The 16,215-nt window shown below is 36.6% G+C and overlaps 2 protein-coding genes across 4 annotated transcripts in view; both read left to right on the forward strand.

The window, feature by feature from the left end:
* The window catches only part of ZNF654 (zinc finger protein 654), an 84,406-nt gene extending 81,208 nt beyond the window's left edge, over positions 1-3,198 (forward strand). Inside the window, exon 9 of one of the 2 annotated variants that reach the window (XM_032406339.1) lies at positions 6-3,198. In XM_032406339.1, the coding sequence (XP_032262230.1) occupies positions 6-13 (8 nt within the window). In that variant the 3' untranslated portion in view covers positions 14-3,198. The remainder of the gene's footprint in view (positions 1-5) is intronic. The other variant, XM_032406340.1, reaches the window with a different exon arrangement.
* Positions 3,199-7,342: 4,144 nt separating this feature from the next.
* On the forward strand, positions 7,343-15,914 carry CUNH3orf38 (chromosome unknown C3orf38 homolog). 2 transcript variants are annotated; one of them, XM_032406342.1, is made up of 3 exons: positions 7,343-7,818; positions 10,378-10,616; positions 12,115-15,914. In XM_032406342.1, exons 1-3 carry the CDS (start codon positions 7,692-7,694, stop codon positions 12,790-12,792), a joined length of 1,044 nt encoding a protein of 347 aa, XP_032262233.1. In that variant the 5' UTR covers positions 7,343-7,691; the 3' UTR covers positions 12,793-15,914. The 2 variants fall into 2 exon arrangements, with proteins under 2 accessions (XP_032262233.1, XP_032262232.1); XM_032406341.1 differs by having other exon boundaries at positions 7,347-7,818; positions 12,112-15,914.
* The last annotated feature ends 301 nt before the right edge of the window (positions 15,915-16,215 follow it).

Below are 16,215 nucleotides of genomic sequence, written 5' to 3' on the forward strand. Positions count from 1 at the left end.
TACAGGTGCCTGATAAAAATGTTTCAGAAAGATCTGTCGATCAAGCAGTAGTGCGAAAAAAGCACTGCAAGAAATTGCATCATCAGTTTGCTATTTTCCTGATGGCCTTAATTTTCAAGCGGTCTTGGATTACTAAAGATAAAGACAAAGCACATTTTCTAGAATGAACTCAGAGAGGAGATGTGCTGGTTTAGACTCCAAAAGGGTTATTACAAAACTCCCAAAGTACCAGTTATCCAGAAAACCACATTTCTTTAAAAAGTTGATGACTTAATGCAGCATGTTCAGTTTCACTTATGTGAGAAACATGTTCAGGCAACCAGTCAGAAAGAAAAACCAGCTATGGCCTTACAGAAAGGGAAAAGTTAATCCATTATTAAAAAAAGGGGAGGGGTTTATTGTTTACAATAAACAACTTGAAGTATTCTACAAATGAGATTTGTTTTCTTGTCATGCATAATCAGATTATGTCCTCCCTTCTCTTCAAACATGGTTTAAAGAACTATTGCTATTTGGTTTATTATAATTTAGAAACTGATACGTGAAAATAAAACTTGATTTATCACCATGCTATCCATAAAAGATTGTAACTTGTTTCCAAGATGATTGATTAGACAGGACAGAGTTCAATGAATGTTATGCCAGCATTGGAAATTAAAAAACAAAAGAAAACAAAACAATACTTTGCTAATAAGCTCTTAATAGAACTTTACACTTTCCATTTTTGTAATACGAGTGAATTGTATTTAAAGGCAGCAGTGTCCATTAAATAGAAAAAGTACCATCAGTAACTTTGGGGAGAGATGGGTGGAATCTAAGACCATAAAGGCTATCTAATGGAAGGAAAACACTGAATTGCAAATAACTCAATGTGAATAATGGTATAAGCACACTGGGATATTTCTATTTGTATATAGAGTAGTGTTAGGACATTGCTTGATGATTCATAGTAAGGTCCTTTTAGACATTAATGTGAGTTATCTAAGTACAGTCCTATAAAAATAACTGGCTGTAAAAAAAAAAAAATGTCAGCTAAAATCAGGTCAAGAATTCATTGGTTTTATTCAGTTAGGAGAGTTAATTCTAAAATAAGCCATACTACTACTCATGCTTTCTTATTTATTAGTTATGAATTTGGTCTGAATAGTAATTTTTATATATAAAAGGAAATATTTACACAAAAATTTGCACAGCAGGAACACAGTTAAGATATATTGATGCTTTTATTTTCCTTGATGACCAGTAATTTTCCTAAGGAAGATTTTAACTTATTAGGCAATGAATTGTTAAAACACAAAATGCTTTTTAAAATACCCCCTCAGATATGTTCCACTTGTACATTCTCTAAAAGAGGAAGCTTAAAGACCTTCTTTTACCTGTTAGTGTGTTAATCTATAGCAGGGATAAAATGAACAAAAATGCAAAGGCAAATTCTTAAAAGGTGGAGCTACTAATGTACCATGGTCAACCAAATATATTCCAGTTATTCCAACTGATACATTTTTGTTCAAAGCAGATAATCTTACTGGATTCTACTATTAGAAATTTTTGGATATTAAGCTTCTTGAATGAAGTCACTAAGGAAGGGGACATTCCTTTCAAGGTAGCATCCAGACTTTATTAAATCGGGATTTCTAGGTCATGAAAGATCTCAAAAAAAAAAAAAAAAGCCCAATTTTATTAGTTTATTTATTCATTCACTACTATGCAATTGATAGTCACAAGCCCGTTTCAATCAAATTAAGGTTTTTGTTTTGTTTGTGTAGCCTACATTAGGCTGTGGAATTTACATTTAAATAACAGATAAGTAAACAATCAGATTTTTAAATCCCTTAGGGTCAACTCAAAAAAAAACAAACAGAAAAAAACACCTTCTGTACTTCCTGATTCTGAAAATATAATACTTGAGTTCTATTTCAGTTCAGTATAAAATACATCATGTAATAAAGAGTGTGTTTGGAAACTAGTTCATTTGGACAATGAAGTTTTTTTGAAATATAATTTCTGCTTTGTACATTTTCCAGAAGTTTAAAATTACAACTTAACATTTTATCACATTTTTTAACTTTATTTTTTTTAAGTTGTATCTATTGACAAATCCACCTCTGCAAATTATTTTCATTCATTCTGCAGTTCGTACCAAGATGTTTTAAGCATATTCCACTTGTTAATTTTGTCTTTAATTTGAGGTTTTATTTCTACTTTTGTGTTGCTAAGGGAAAACTTTCTGAAACACTTAGATCAAATCGGTTTATACATAATTAAATCAAGGAATGTTTTATAAAAATCTACTTGGCCATGCTGTTCTAAACCTCTTTATATACTTCTCAAATAATTGCTATTGAAAGTATGTATACATTTCATTATTTATGTCTTATAAAGCATAACCTTCTATCATTTTGCTTCGGTGGGGTGCATAAACTTCCAACAGTTCTAATTTAGGATTCAGAAGAAAAGGAAGCTTTCTTATTCTTCAGATTCTTCTCTTTTACTTTCTATTCCTTCTGTTTTGAGGATATGCTTATCTTACATGGACCAAGTTTCAATTCTTATTTTTTTAATAAAAATTTCCTTCAAAACATTAACTATAAACTTTCTGCTATTTCAGTAAGGTCAAGAAAATAGCAAATCTGAATTTTTGCTGCTTAGATATTACAGAAAAGAGGGATCTCCGTGGACAAGGACACTGGTACTTTGGGCTTTAGCCATATTCATTTTTTTAAACCACCGATTATATAATGAGTAGATAACTTATAACATTGAACTTGTGATTCTTTTCAAATCACACTTGAAGGTTCAGCCGTACTCCTTTCATGTTTGGTTTAAACTGTTGTATGGATGAAAAACCTAAAAGGGATGATAGTGTTTATCTTTTAATTTATTTGGTACTGTAAAACACCTTTTCAGAATGCCTAAATGCTGCATATGCATTTTGGAATTGTTAATATGTGAAAGATATTACAGATTCAGCAAGAAAGGAAATTTGTGCTTCCTTGTTGAACATTAAATTATTTTACTTTGCATTTTATAAGAGTACAAATTAAAACTGAGCCATTGAACTGCAATAATTCAACAATAGCGTCTCATTTCAAGAAATTTTTTGTACTGTACATAGACTTGTTCAATAAAACATTGTCCTTGTTGGTAATGAAGTGTTCAGTTTTATGTAGCACACTGCTTCAAAAGGAATTAGGCTTAAGGTATGTAGTAAATAAGAAAGTTTCTATTATGTCTCATAAGAGAATGAATTATTTCAGTTAATATTACCATATTCAGATGATTAATTTTTAAAAACATTTTAAAATAGAAAAATCTAGAAGTTTACATAAAACATTTTAGACATTATTTTAACTAACGTCTACATGCAGGAATTACAAGTTGACAGAATGCTGGTTATTAAAGTTATTTTGGGTACCCTCTGCAAACTTAGTAGGTAGACAAATATCACAACTCTCTAAGTGAAAGTGTGTTGGTAAATCTTCAAAAGATGAAGAGCATCTGGTGGAACTCAAAAAAAAAAAAAAACACTGGGAAGTCACTTTGAAATAAGGTGTAAATATTGATGAAAATGACTTCCTAAAAAGCATTTCAGGGGGAAAACATGTAAACCAATTAATCTGTAGCTAAAAGTGAGTTCTTGGGCATGAGGGCTCCTACTTTTTTGGTTGACTAACAAAGGAAAACACCCTATACCCTTTGCTATAACTTGCAACTAGAAAAAAATGAGGGCTGAAGTAGAAAAAGACCCTGTTCGATGCGATGATAGCAATGCAAATAAAAGGACGGTGCTATGGCCAGTGATTGAGTTCTATTTCATACTGCAAACATGCTTTGAAAAACACTGGGAAAGTTATTCAAGCATTCTAGAGCTGAGATCTGGAATTCTCAATCTATGCTTTTGGTCATATGATTTTAGACTATTAAATGTACTGAGGTATTTAGATAAAGGTATTGGAGTTACCTAGACTTTTTTTTTTCCTGAGACTTGAGGCATTCTGGAAAGCAATATTACTAAGTATGCTTCCAAGATAAACAAAAGAGGTTGCTTTTCAGAGCTTAATATAAATTTCATACCAGCTTCAAGAATCAACTAATAAAAGGGTCAGGAGTTTTGGCTGTATATGAAGATGTCAAGTGGAGCGGCAATCCAGTATTATGTGGAATTAAAACTAAAAGTAGGGGAGAGGTTCATGCCTTATTCATGAGTGCTACACACTGGAGAAGAAATGTCTCCTGTTTTACTAAATTACTATATACTAGCTAATTTATATACGTTACCCCTAATTGTTAAAACTCAAAGACAGATAGGAACACTGCGTTTTAGAAACCAAGGCTCAAAAACATTAAATAACTTGACTGAAGTCACGCAGGAGAGGTGGGATTGAAAAATCAGATGTGTCCTCCTAAAACCATAATGCCAAGCAGTTTTCATTCTACCATGCAGTTTTCCCTGCAAATACAGAGCATGAGTGGCTATGATATATCCAAATACAGTCAGACCTGCCTGAGGATCAATGATTTCAGAGACAAAGGATGAAGTCTGGTAGGAGTAGGTGGCTGATGTTTCACTTTCTTCTATTAGCAGTGATTCTTACAGTGTGGTCCCTGGAGCAGCAAAATTAGCATCACCTAAGAACTACTACTTTTTTTTTTTTTTTTTTTAAAGATTTTTATTTATTTGACAGAGAAACAGCGAGAGAGGGAACACAAACAGGGGGAGTGGGAGAGGGAGAAGCAGGCTTCCCGTGGACCAGAGAGCCTGATGTGGGGCTCGATCCCAGGACCCTGGGATCATGACCTGAGCTGAAGGCAGACACTTAACGACTGAGCCACCCAGGTGCCCCCTAAGAACTTCTTAGAAATTCTAAATTTCAGGGGGTGCCTGGGTGGCTCAGTCAGTTAAGCGTCTGCCTTTGGCACAGGTCATGATCCTAGAGTCCTGGTTTGGAGCCCCTGTTCTTGGGCTCCCTGCTCAGAGGGGAATCTGCTTCTCTCCCTCTCCCCTCCCCCCACCCCCACTCGTGCTCTCTCTCTTGCTTGCTCCTCTCTCAACTAAATAAAAGCAAGAGGCAAGTTTAAGGAACAAATAGCAAGGGGACCCCTGTGACTAGTCTGGAGCAAGAGACTGAGAGAATAACAGAATAAAAGAGCCAAAGTCTTCACAATGGCCTGCAAGGCTCTAGATCTGCAATATCCAATACAGTAGCCACTAGCCACATGTGGCTATTAAAATGTAACTAAAATTCAAATAAAACTTAAAAGTCGGTTCCTTGATTGTACTAGCCACATTACAACTGCTCAACAGCTACACGTGGCTCATGGTTACTATACTGAACAACACAGATACAGAACATTTTCATTATCTCAAAGTACTTTTGGACAGGTGGTTCTGTATCAGTGGTTCTCAACTGGGGATGATTTTGCCTCCCGGGGACATGTGGTAAATTGGGAGGTATTTTTGGTAGCCACAACTTGGGGGAGGAGGTGCTACTGGCATCTAGTGGGTAGAGGCAAGGGATGCTGTTAAACATCCTACAAGGCATAGAACAGCCCCCAAACAAGGAATTATCCTGCCCAAAATGTTAATAGTGCCTCGACTGAGAAACCCTGCTCTAGATCAATCTTGACTGCAACTCTAACCTCACTGCCTCCTCCTTGAACAGGCTGCTCTGGCCTCCTTCCTACATTGCCAAGCACTCTGCTTCTTCCTTGGAACCTCTACTATTGTTTCTTCCTACAACACTCCTCTGTGCTTCACTCACTTTCCTCAGGTCTTTCTTTCAATATTACTTAGAGAAGTCTCTCTTGACAGTCTGTATAAAAACGCAACATCCGCTCCATCCCCCTCCTTTTGATTTATTTTTCTCCATAGCATTTCCTGGCATAGTATATAGTTTCTTATATGTTTACTGTCTATTTCCTCCCACTAGACTGAAAGCTCCAAAGAAACTGTATTTGTTCCAACACAAAGAACAATGTCTGGCAAATAGGTGCTCAATAAATACTTTTTTTTTCCCTTTTTAAATGAAGAAATGAATGAAAGAAAAGGTTGGGTATGCCTTCTATATGGTCCCACACCAGCATGATGAGCACTTGCTAGCCCTTGCAGCACTCTCAAAAGATCCTTGAAAGGAGGCTCTATGTCATTTCTCTGATTCTTCAATACCTAGCATAGTACATACTCATTAATACTTAATGAAAAATGAAGGATTTTTTTAAAAAAGATTTTATTTATTTATTGGACACAGAGAGAAACAGCGAGAGAAGGAATACAAGCAGGGGGAGTGGGAGGCTTCCCTCTGAGCAGGGAGCCTGATGCGATGCAGGGCTGGAGCCCCATGCGGGGCTCGATCCCAGGACCCTGGGATCATGACCTGAGCCACCTAGACGCCCCGAAAAATGAAGGATTTTTATCTGTTGAGTAAATGATACCCCAAATAACATCCACTGGCAAATTAGTATAACCATGCTTTGAATGCCTGCGCTACATTTACAATTTATTTTAAAACTGTCATTTAGCTGTGATATTTTTTAAAACGTTAAATTTGCTCACCTGAATCTGCAGAAGTGTACATTTCAGCTACAAAATGGCAATACCCTAATTGAATATTAACAAATAAAAAATATGCCTAAACTGCGGAAGAGCCCAGAGGCAAGTAACGATGTTTAAGCCTGATTCTTCATCGCTCTCGGTTGAGCCCAGCATGACTTTTCCATTGGTGAATACGAGTTGCTGCCACACTAACAGCAGCAGCTAACACGCACTGAGTTCCTTCTAGGTGCCAGGCACTGTCCTTCACCCCGCCCCGCACCCCCGCCCCTGCAACCCTATGACGTAGCTAACTCTACTAGGTCCATTTCGAGATAGGAAACTGAGGGACAAAAAGGCTAAGAAGCATGTCCACGGTCACAGTTAGTGAATGGTGGCGGAGTAAAACCCTGGTAATCTGGCTTCCAGAGTCCCCAGCCCTAAATTGCTCGCGATACACCATCGTCTAAAACCAAGCCGGCGAGGACCGGAATCAAGCAACAGCCGATCCGTTACAGATGAAAGCAAGAAGGCATGGCATGTGATAGGTGACTTTTTTTTTTTTAACCTTTCATAGTCTATTGCTAAACAGAACCAAATTATTTTAACACTGTACTACGTAATTTAAGAACATCAAACTACAGGTGCACCCAACTCAGAACTGGCCGCAGAGGACGTTCAAGCGCTCCCGGGGGTCAGGCCCACGGGCGGGGAGCAGGCGCCTCCATTGGCCGGCCCCGCGGCATCACGGGAGCTCGCCGTGCGCAGGAACCGCCACCCGCTTTCCACGCACCTGCACCTGCGCAGCCCTCCCAGGCGCATTTTTGGAGGTTGGACTCCTCAGAGTAAAGGGCATCGCTTTCCGGAACCAGGTTCCTTGTGGAAGATCGCTGTTCTCGGTGCAAACGCGGTAGTTCCTAAAATGAGATCCGTTGATTCCCCTCCGTCCTGTCCAGCCCGGAACGACAAGTCGGAGCACCGCATTTCCTGATTGACCTTGTTGGCAATCACTTCCGCCCAGGGGTTTGGAATACCCGAGGCCCTTTGGCGGCGAACAACAGGAAAGGCACTTCCGGTGTATGTTGCCTAGGCGCCGGGCTGTTGCGCCTGCAGGGACGGCATTACTAGGTCGTCCTCTTCCCCCCGCCTTTTGGGGGTCGAGATGTCGGGGCTCAGCTCTCCAGAGATGGAGGGCTGCCGTAACCTCCTCGGCCTACTAGACAACGATGATCTCATGGCCCTGTGCGACACCATCACCAACCGCCTGGTGCAGCCTGAGGACCGCCAAGGTAAGTGTTGACTTTTCTCCCCAGGGGCGGACGCCCCTCCCAAGACCTCACTCGGGCCCCGGGTTGCCAGAACGTGGGAGTAGAGGAGGTGCGAGACCTCGCCCCGCAACGGGGTCCGACGGTGCTGCGGCGGAACTCTCGAGAGTCCCTGCCGCCGCCGCTGCCTCCCGGCCTCGGAACCGCCGTGCGCCTTCAGGCGGCCCTGAAGCGCCACATCCCCGGGAGAGGTGGTGGCACTGGAAACGGCGCTGCTTCCAGGTTTTACCTGCTGGATGTATGGGCAAATGCTTATTTTTTTCGAGAATTTAGAGTACGTGAATAGTGATTTCAGAATTTCCAGGGTGTTTTTCATTTTCATTTTCGGCTGATCTGAGGAGTCAGCTGCTGACTCAAGTTTTCTTCTTCAGGCCTCTGGGAGGATATCATAAACACTTTCAGCCTTGTAGTTAAAACTACTGTAATAAAAGAGCAGATAGTTTGAATCCATGTCTCTTTGGGGATCTAATTTTTTTCTGAGATGGTTTTGTGTAGTAGGAATACGTTGCTTTCAGAGCCAAATGAACATTTCTGTAGAGTAGATTTAAAGGGTTATTAATATTCAATCAATATTGATTGTAGCTACTCCATATAAAAATGTAATCAAGAAGCCTGTGTGTGTATTTCACTTGGCATATCATCGGGACAGTCTTACTTTAAAATGTGAAAACTCCAGACTTCTATGTTAGTATGACTTAAATAACTACAAAAGCATAATCTGTATTTCTCTGGTTTTAAATTGGATTTACGTTTTTGCCATTTAAGAAAATCATTCATTTGAAACTTCAAACTTAATGTTTCCTCAAACATTAAAAGAAGAAATTCCTAAGAATTTAGAATGCAAATAGTTTTAGACTTAATATAGTTCTTAAGCATTTATCTATTTCACATGCTAATCACCACCTAACAGTCCTTGTGAGTGTGAGTTTAAAATTGTAATAGATAAAAATGTTGGATTTAATTGATGGTGGGTCTAAAAGCAAATAAAAAGAAACTTCCCAGTACAGAAATGTTAAATGATTTGGAGAGATAATTTCTCAGAGAGGAAGAAAATAATAAGCATATGAAAAGATCATCTCTTTGTTTGTTTGTTTATTATGAAAAGATAATCTCTTTAAAAAGCAATGAAATGAAAACCAAAACACAGTGTTTTCCTGTCTGCCATATTGGCAAAAAACTAAACGTGGTGATCATGCAAAGCAGCTCTTTGACAATTGGAGGAGTGTAAATTAGAACTTTGGAAAACAAGTTTGACATCATCTCTAAGTGGAATTATTTGCTTACTTCCGGGCTCATATTCTGGACCTGAGCTTCTCAAGCTTGAATGTGCCTGTGAATCAATCCCTCAGGACTCTTGTGAAAAATGCAGATTCTGATTCAGTAGTTTTGGAGTGAGCAGAAATTCAGCATTTCTTTAGCTCCCAGATGATCCTCATGCTGCTTGCCCCTCTATGCACTGGGAGACATTTATGAAAATGTTCAAAGTGATGGTGTTTGTAATTGGACACACCCAGTAAAAATCTATGAACAGAAGGATAGATAACCTTGTGATGTAGTCATATAATTTACTGTGGTACAGTTAAATGAATTAACAGTCAAAAAATTAGCTAGAGCTACATATATCCACAGATTAATGTCAGAAACGACATTAAGTGAAAAGCTGAATATGAAAGACTATGTGTGTGTGTGTGCGTATGTATATATATGGATTGGATTTATAGTGTGTTCCAAAAATACCAAACTGTACTGTTTAGGAGTTCATAGTTATGCTGTACAACTATAAAGAAAAGCAAGGTATTGATAAACAACATTTAGGATAGCAGCTACCTCTAAGGTGGGTGAGTAGAGAGAGGGAATAGTATTAAGTAGGGAGGGGTAAAATGAGGGCCTCAAAGATACTAGTAATATCTTATGTCTTATGTTGTGTATACATGGGAGTTCATTTTTTTGCTATTCTGTATTCTTTATACATGTAAAAAATAATCTTTGATCTGTTTAATATAACATTTTTTTAAATTAAAAAAAGAATACAGGTCTTAGTTCTGCCACTTCTTAGAAGCATGATTGTTGATACCTCATATATCCTCAACTTTCATTGTCTATAGAGTAAGGAGTTTAAAAGTCCTTGCACATCTAAAATAACCATAATTTTACCTATGTTAGGCATTATAAATGAATTTAGGTCCATTGGCCTTCTTAGAAAAAAATTTTTTTCTCTGGCTCAGATTTTTTTCTTAAAACATGTCATTCTTTAAAAAAAATGCAAAACTTTTACTATCTTATGAGAAGTGAAAGGAAGAGGTAAGTAAGTTTAGGTAGGGAAGTTTAAAGCATAAAGAAAAAATTTTTTAAACCCAAAATCTGACAACCCACTTTGTGGTTTTTTAAAAATTACCATCTCATGAAAAAGGAGTAATGCCATGACAAGAATTTATAAATATCATTTGATAGGGTTTCTGCTGACCCTGGACAGATTTATAAGTGACTTGTGATTTTCTACTAATCTTTATAATTTCCTTCTAGATGCCATTCGTGCAATATTATTGTACAGTCAAAGTGTAGAAGAACTTTTGAAGCGTAAGAAAGTCCACCGAGAAGTCATATTTAAGTACTTGGCAACACAGGGGGTTATTATACCTCCAGCTACTGAAAAGCACAATCTTATTCAGCATGCAAAGGATTACTGGAAAAAGCAGTTACATCTGAAATTGAAGGAAACACCTGAGCCAGTTAAGACAGAGGACATTAGACTATTTCAACAGGTAAAATAGATCTTATATTTATACCCTAAATCATAGTTCTGTCTAAACTCTTTAGATAATCCTAGATCTGTGGAAACAGGGCTAATATTTTGGCTTTTATAATTTAGCTTCACATCATATCCTTTGCATTCTAAAGGAAGACCAGTAAAGCAGACCAGTAAAGGTATTAAATTGTAAAAATTCTATGAGAAACTTAAGTAATTTTTACATTTGATTTTTTTTTTTTTTTAAGCTAGGAAAAATCCTCTTGTAATAATTTCCTCCAGCTGACATTGTCTGTTCCTATTTCTTTGTATCCACTGGACATTTTAGATACTGTGTGAATATTTAAATATTGACTGTATGAACTCTAGGTAATTTGCAAATTTTATTTTTTTTTATTTTATTTATTTTATTTTTTTTAAACACAGCACAGAAAGACAACCCCTTTTTCAGATCAAATATATAGCTTAATAAACGTCCATAAAGCAAAAACATTTGTAATGACCACGCTGGTCAGGAAATAGAAATTTGCCACCCACTCCAGAAGCCCCTTCCATGAATTTGCAAATTTTAAACTACATACTTTGAATTTGTGAGGTTTTACAGTAAGAGGCATTTGCTTTCACATTAGGAAAGGATCTTCTAAGAGCTTTCTTAATATGCTAAAGAGAATGTTGACTCTGAAATCATACAGATGTGACTTCAAATAGGTCCTGCCCTGTGCTAGGCGTGAACTTGAGCAAGTAACTTGACTTTCCTGAGCCCTGTTTACTTTATCTATAAAGCAGGCATAATAATGATAGTATCTGTGTAATTAGGCTTGTGAAGATAGAAGGAAATAGTCCGTAAGTCCCAAGCACAGAGCCAGACATACTCAATCATGGGTGCTCTGTCAATAAAAGATTCTTACCATCAAAATGAGGTACTGTGCTCTGGAATATTCTCATCTATTCACATAGATGAATAAAATCAAGCTTGTCAGGTATATTTTTGCAATAACATTACCCTTTGTAAAAAAGAGAAATAACAGTATAAAAATAATCCCAATCATAAAAAGTAATGTATTTCAATCGTATTAGAACTCTGTTTAAAGATAGTAAAAAATTCTTATTTATTACCAACTTTATTTTAGTGTAGTTTATATGCAACGAAGTGTATCCATTTAAAGCATACAGTTTGAAGGTTTTGACAGACATCGTGAAACCACTGACACAATCAAGAGAAAATACTTATGTAAATCATTGTTGACTGTTCATGCTGATACTTTGAGAGGCCTTGTTAAACCTTAATTTCTTAGCTGAATTTTCAGATGTTTAAGGTGGGAAATTCTAAAATGATTTTCCGCTTTTTGGAAAAACAGTTTGTGCGTGATGGGTTCAGTGAGTTCACTTGTAGTTTATTTAGCTTCTGCTATACTCAGCATATGAAAACTTAGCTCTAAAACAGACTAGGTAGAAAAAAAGATAAGAGAACTGACCTTGGTTATATTTTATATTTTATTTATCTTAATCAGCAGGAAAAAGAAGATAAAAAAGCTGAAAAGGTTGATTTTCGTCGATTAGGAGAAGAATTTTGTCACTGGTTCTTTGAACTTCTTAATTCTCAGAATCCTTTTCTGGGACCACCTCAAGATGAATGGGGGCCACAGCACTTCTGGCACGATGTCAAGCTTAGGTTTTATTACAACACCTCTGAACAAAATGTGATAGACTACTATGGAGCAGAAATTGTGAGCCTTCGTCTGCTGTCCCTAGTGAAAGAAGAGTATCTTTTTCTCAGTCCCAACCTAGATTCCCGTGGACTGAAATGTGCTTCTTCTCCGCATGGTCTGGTTATGGTTGGAGTTGCTGGGACTGTCCACCGAGGGAATACTTGTTTGGGCATTTTTGAACAAATTTTTGGACTCATACGCTGCCCTTTTGTGGAAAATACGTGGAAAATCAAGTTTATCAACCTGAGAATTATTGGAGAGGGTTCTCTTGCTCCTGGAACATTAATGAAACCAGCTATTACATTTGAACCTTGTGATCTAGATGCCTTTTATAACACTGTTACTTTATGCAGTACCAATGAAGTACAACTTAATGTAGGGCAGGCATTGGATAGTGGAACTGGAGACCAAGCTTTATGCAGTGGAGATGAGGCATTGTTGAACAAAAGAGAACTGAGTTTACCCAGCCCTCTAAAGCACTGAACATGTTTGTCAGTCTAAAAAACCTTCTATACAGAAACTCTTCCAGATATCACATCAGTAATGTCTAAGTGATTTCAGATGCGAGGATTGACATATTTTAGTTGAAATATCTTTCTTGACGACAGACTAACATATTATGTGAATACTTGCCTCTTTCTACCTGAGTTGCAGCAAATGTTCTGAGAGCTAATGCAGTTCATCAAATAAATCCCACTTTAGATGGTATAACTAATGATGTGCCTTAGAAACCAGGTAATATTTTCATTTTACTTAGTGAATATTCTGCTAATATCTGTACTTTTCATGTGGGAAAGGTTTAATGTAAACTCAGAGTTACCATTTTAGAAAACTTAATGACATTCTCATGCAAAAAGTCCAATAATTTAGCAGGTGGGGAAAATTTACCTTGCCTTTTTAAAATGAGGAACATTTTTCAAAGTTATCTATAGTAGTCCAAGCTAAATATCTTAAAATCTGCAACATTTTCTGAACTCGTGGGCAATGATAAGTGCTATTCTCAAAACAGACCTTATTCTTATCTAAGCCTTCAGCTAAGTTTTATAGAACATTTATTGTAATACCATATAAAGGAAACATACTGTTGAAATTTTTTTAAAGGTGTGCCCAGTTCTAACTTAAATGAATTACTATTTTCCTCTTGATTGATCTTGGAAGAGGTGACCAAAAAAAAACCCCAAAACACACACACAAATTTATAATGTCATATCTATATACAAATATAGATATACTCCCACATCATAAATTAAAATTATTAGGATTTCTCACCTCTAAATTGTTCTACTAGGTTTGAATTACAAAGTTAAGTTTCCAGATTTATTACATAGTTGCTTTAGGGTTTAAATTCTTCACTTGGCAACTACTTGCTGATCTTTGATTTAGTTAGTAATTTTAATTTACAAAAATGCCATATGGAAAAAATTCAGCTGGGAATTGTTGTGATGATGTGTTGTACATGTTAATTTTTTACCTTTAACTCTTCTCGTGATCATCTAGGGTAACAAGAATTTTGGAAGCAGGAGTAAAAACCTCATCTTTTTTGTATTTTAATGCCATGCCTTTTATGAGGAGTACAAATTGATACATCCTAAAATAAGAACTTAATAAAGGAGGGAAATTCCTACTGTCTGCTATAAGAATAGTATATTGTTTAGATTTAAAGCAAGTTATCATTTTTTCTTTTAAGTATAGAGAGTATCATTATAACATGTACTCAATAAATATCCTGAGTAAAGGATAAAATTAAAAACTATTCCCATCTGTTTCCTTTGTGCTATTGATGATGAGTACTGCAGAAATATTACTACAGATGCTCAGGGTGGGCAGAAATTGCCTCTGGCTACCTTCAGTATTGGCTTTTTGAATTTGTGTAACGCTCAAGTAAGGCTGCAATCTTTGCATGTTCTTTTAATCAGCGTTAGAAATTTGAAATCTTCCTGATAGACTCTCTCGAGAATTGAAACTATGTTTTATTTACTGTGAATCCCTATAGCTGGGCCACACAGTAAGACCTAATGTTTAACTAAATGGGTTAAGGTATGAGCAAAAGAAGTTTACATACTGTATAAAAGACTTTTCTGCATCTAGATTTTGTCTTTGGTTCTTACTAGTGATGGTTTTTTTTTTTATTATTTCATTTGTTTGAATTTCATACATGGATACACAGAAACTTTTAGGCTCCAAGCTAACAAATTTAACCTTCTTTTAAAATTTACTAAATTTAAAAAGCCCAAGGGTCAGAATGGGATAAACTGGAAGGCTCTAATCACTTTAGGGGAAGTGTATATTTTTCTGTTCAGAGAAAGAAGACCTGGAGGAATTGAAATTTATTCATGAAGTTTAAAGCTTGGTCAGGTCTTTGAGAAGGTCCGGAAGCACACTGCAGATTAACTCTTCTTTTGCTACCATCCCTTTGTTTTGTATATGTTAGGGAATGGCAGAGACCCCAGCTTTAGGTCTCTTTTGCTTCATTTCACCCTCAACTGGTATTTTAAAGTTGTTGGAGTCAAGTAGTAAAGCATACAGCACTACACATAATTCATAGTGATTGAATGAATGGTCAAACCAGGGGGGCAACTGGGCTTTATTTACTGTAGACTGATTTGTGATAGCCTAATAAAAGAGCATACATGAAGTATCTGTTCTCATTAAAATAAAAATACCTTAAAGTAATAGTTACATTGGGATGTTTTATTAGTATCTAGAATGCCAAAAACAAATTTCATGAGTCTTACTAAAATACCAAATAATAGAAAAAAAGCCATCTCTGTTTTATAAAATCAGCTTGCAAATGGCCAACACAGGAAAACTTCGTTCCTGTGTTTTCTTAAGCTAAAGGAAGCTAGTTACCCAGTGCCTGTAAGAAATTGTAATAGCACCAGAAAAAAAGGTTTAAAGAATAGTGGCTTAATTTAAAAAATCGGCAATTTTGTGTTTTAACAAAATGGCTATTATGGCTAACTAGATGATAAACATGAACAAAAACCATACTCTAATGTTTTTATTAGTATCCATATTCACAAATTTAGATGCTTTTTCTTCATGGTTCTTAATTTGGGCTATGGGGAGTGGTCATGGATTTTTTGAAAAATGAGAGCTGTGTTCTCTCCCCAGAAAAGAATGTGTTTGCATATAGTATTACAATTTTTGCATTATTTCAGTGAGCTTATGGACTTCCCTAAAGCACGTCTGTGACTCCTATAAGGATCCTTATACTTCATGTTAAAATCCTGCCATAATAGTTATATTTCCTCCAAACTACTCTTCGATATTAAAATTATTTTTAGAAAATTTTGTGCCCTTGCTGGAGTCCCTAAGCTAGAGGACTAAATCTTCCTTATGAATGAAAGGATAGGAAATCTGTTCGTTTATGACAGTTGTTAATTTGTCGATTTTGTTTTTCAAAAGACATCAGATACTAAGACAAAACCTGAAGTACTGTTACGTGAAACAAAAATATTCCAAATTCATTTTATTTTGGCAAGATAAATTTAATGAACAATAACATGCGTTAGAGAAAGTGTGAGGGAAAAGTCTGAAAAGAAAAAGTATTCAAAAAAATTCTCGGGGTGCCTGGGTGGCTCAGTTGGTTACGCTTCTGCCTTCTCCTAGGTCATGATCCCAGGACCCTGGAAATGAGCCCGTTGGTCTGCCTGCTCAGCAGGGAGCCTGTTTTCTCCCTCCCCCTCTGCCCCTGCGGCACCCCCCTTGCTCTCTCAAGTAAAATCTTTAAAAAAAAACTCTAGATCTTTACAAAAACTTTATCCTGAGATGTTTATTTAGTAATGATTGTATACTGCTAATTTTTTTGAAGGATTTAAACATAGGATCATTTCCTCTGAAGGGCGTGTATATGTGATCTCACACCATTCCCTCTCACTCCCCTCGCTCCCACCCTATTTATAA

This window comes from Phoca vitulina, unplaced genomic scaffold, assembly GCF_004348235.1.
Source record: "Phoca vitulina isolate PV1807 unplaced genomic scaffold, GSC_HSeal_1.0 scaffold8, whole genome shotgun sequence".
Taxonomy (NCBI): domain Eukaryota; kingdom Metazoa; phylum Chordata; class Mammalia; order Carnivora; family Phocidae; genus Phoca; species Phoca vitulina.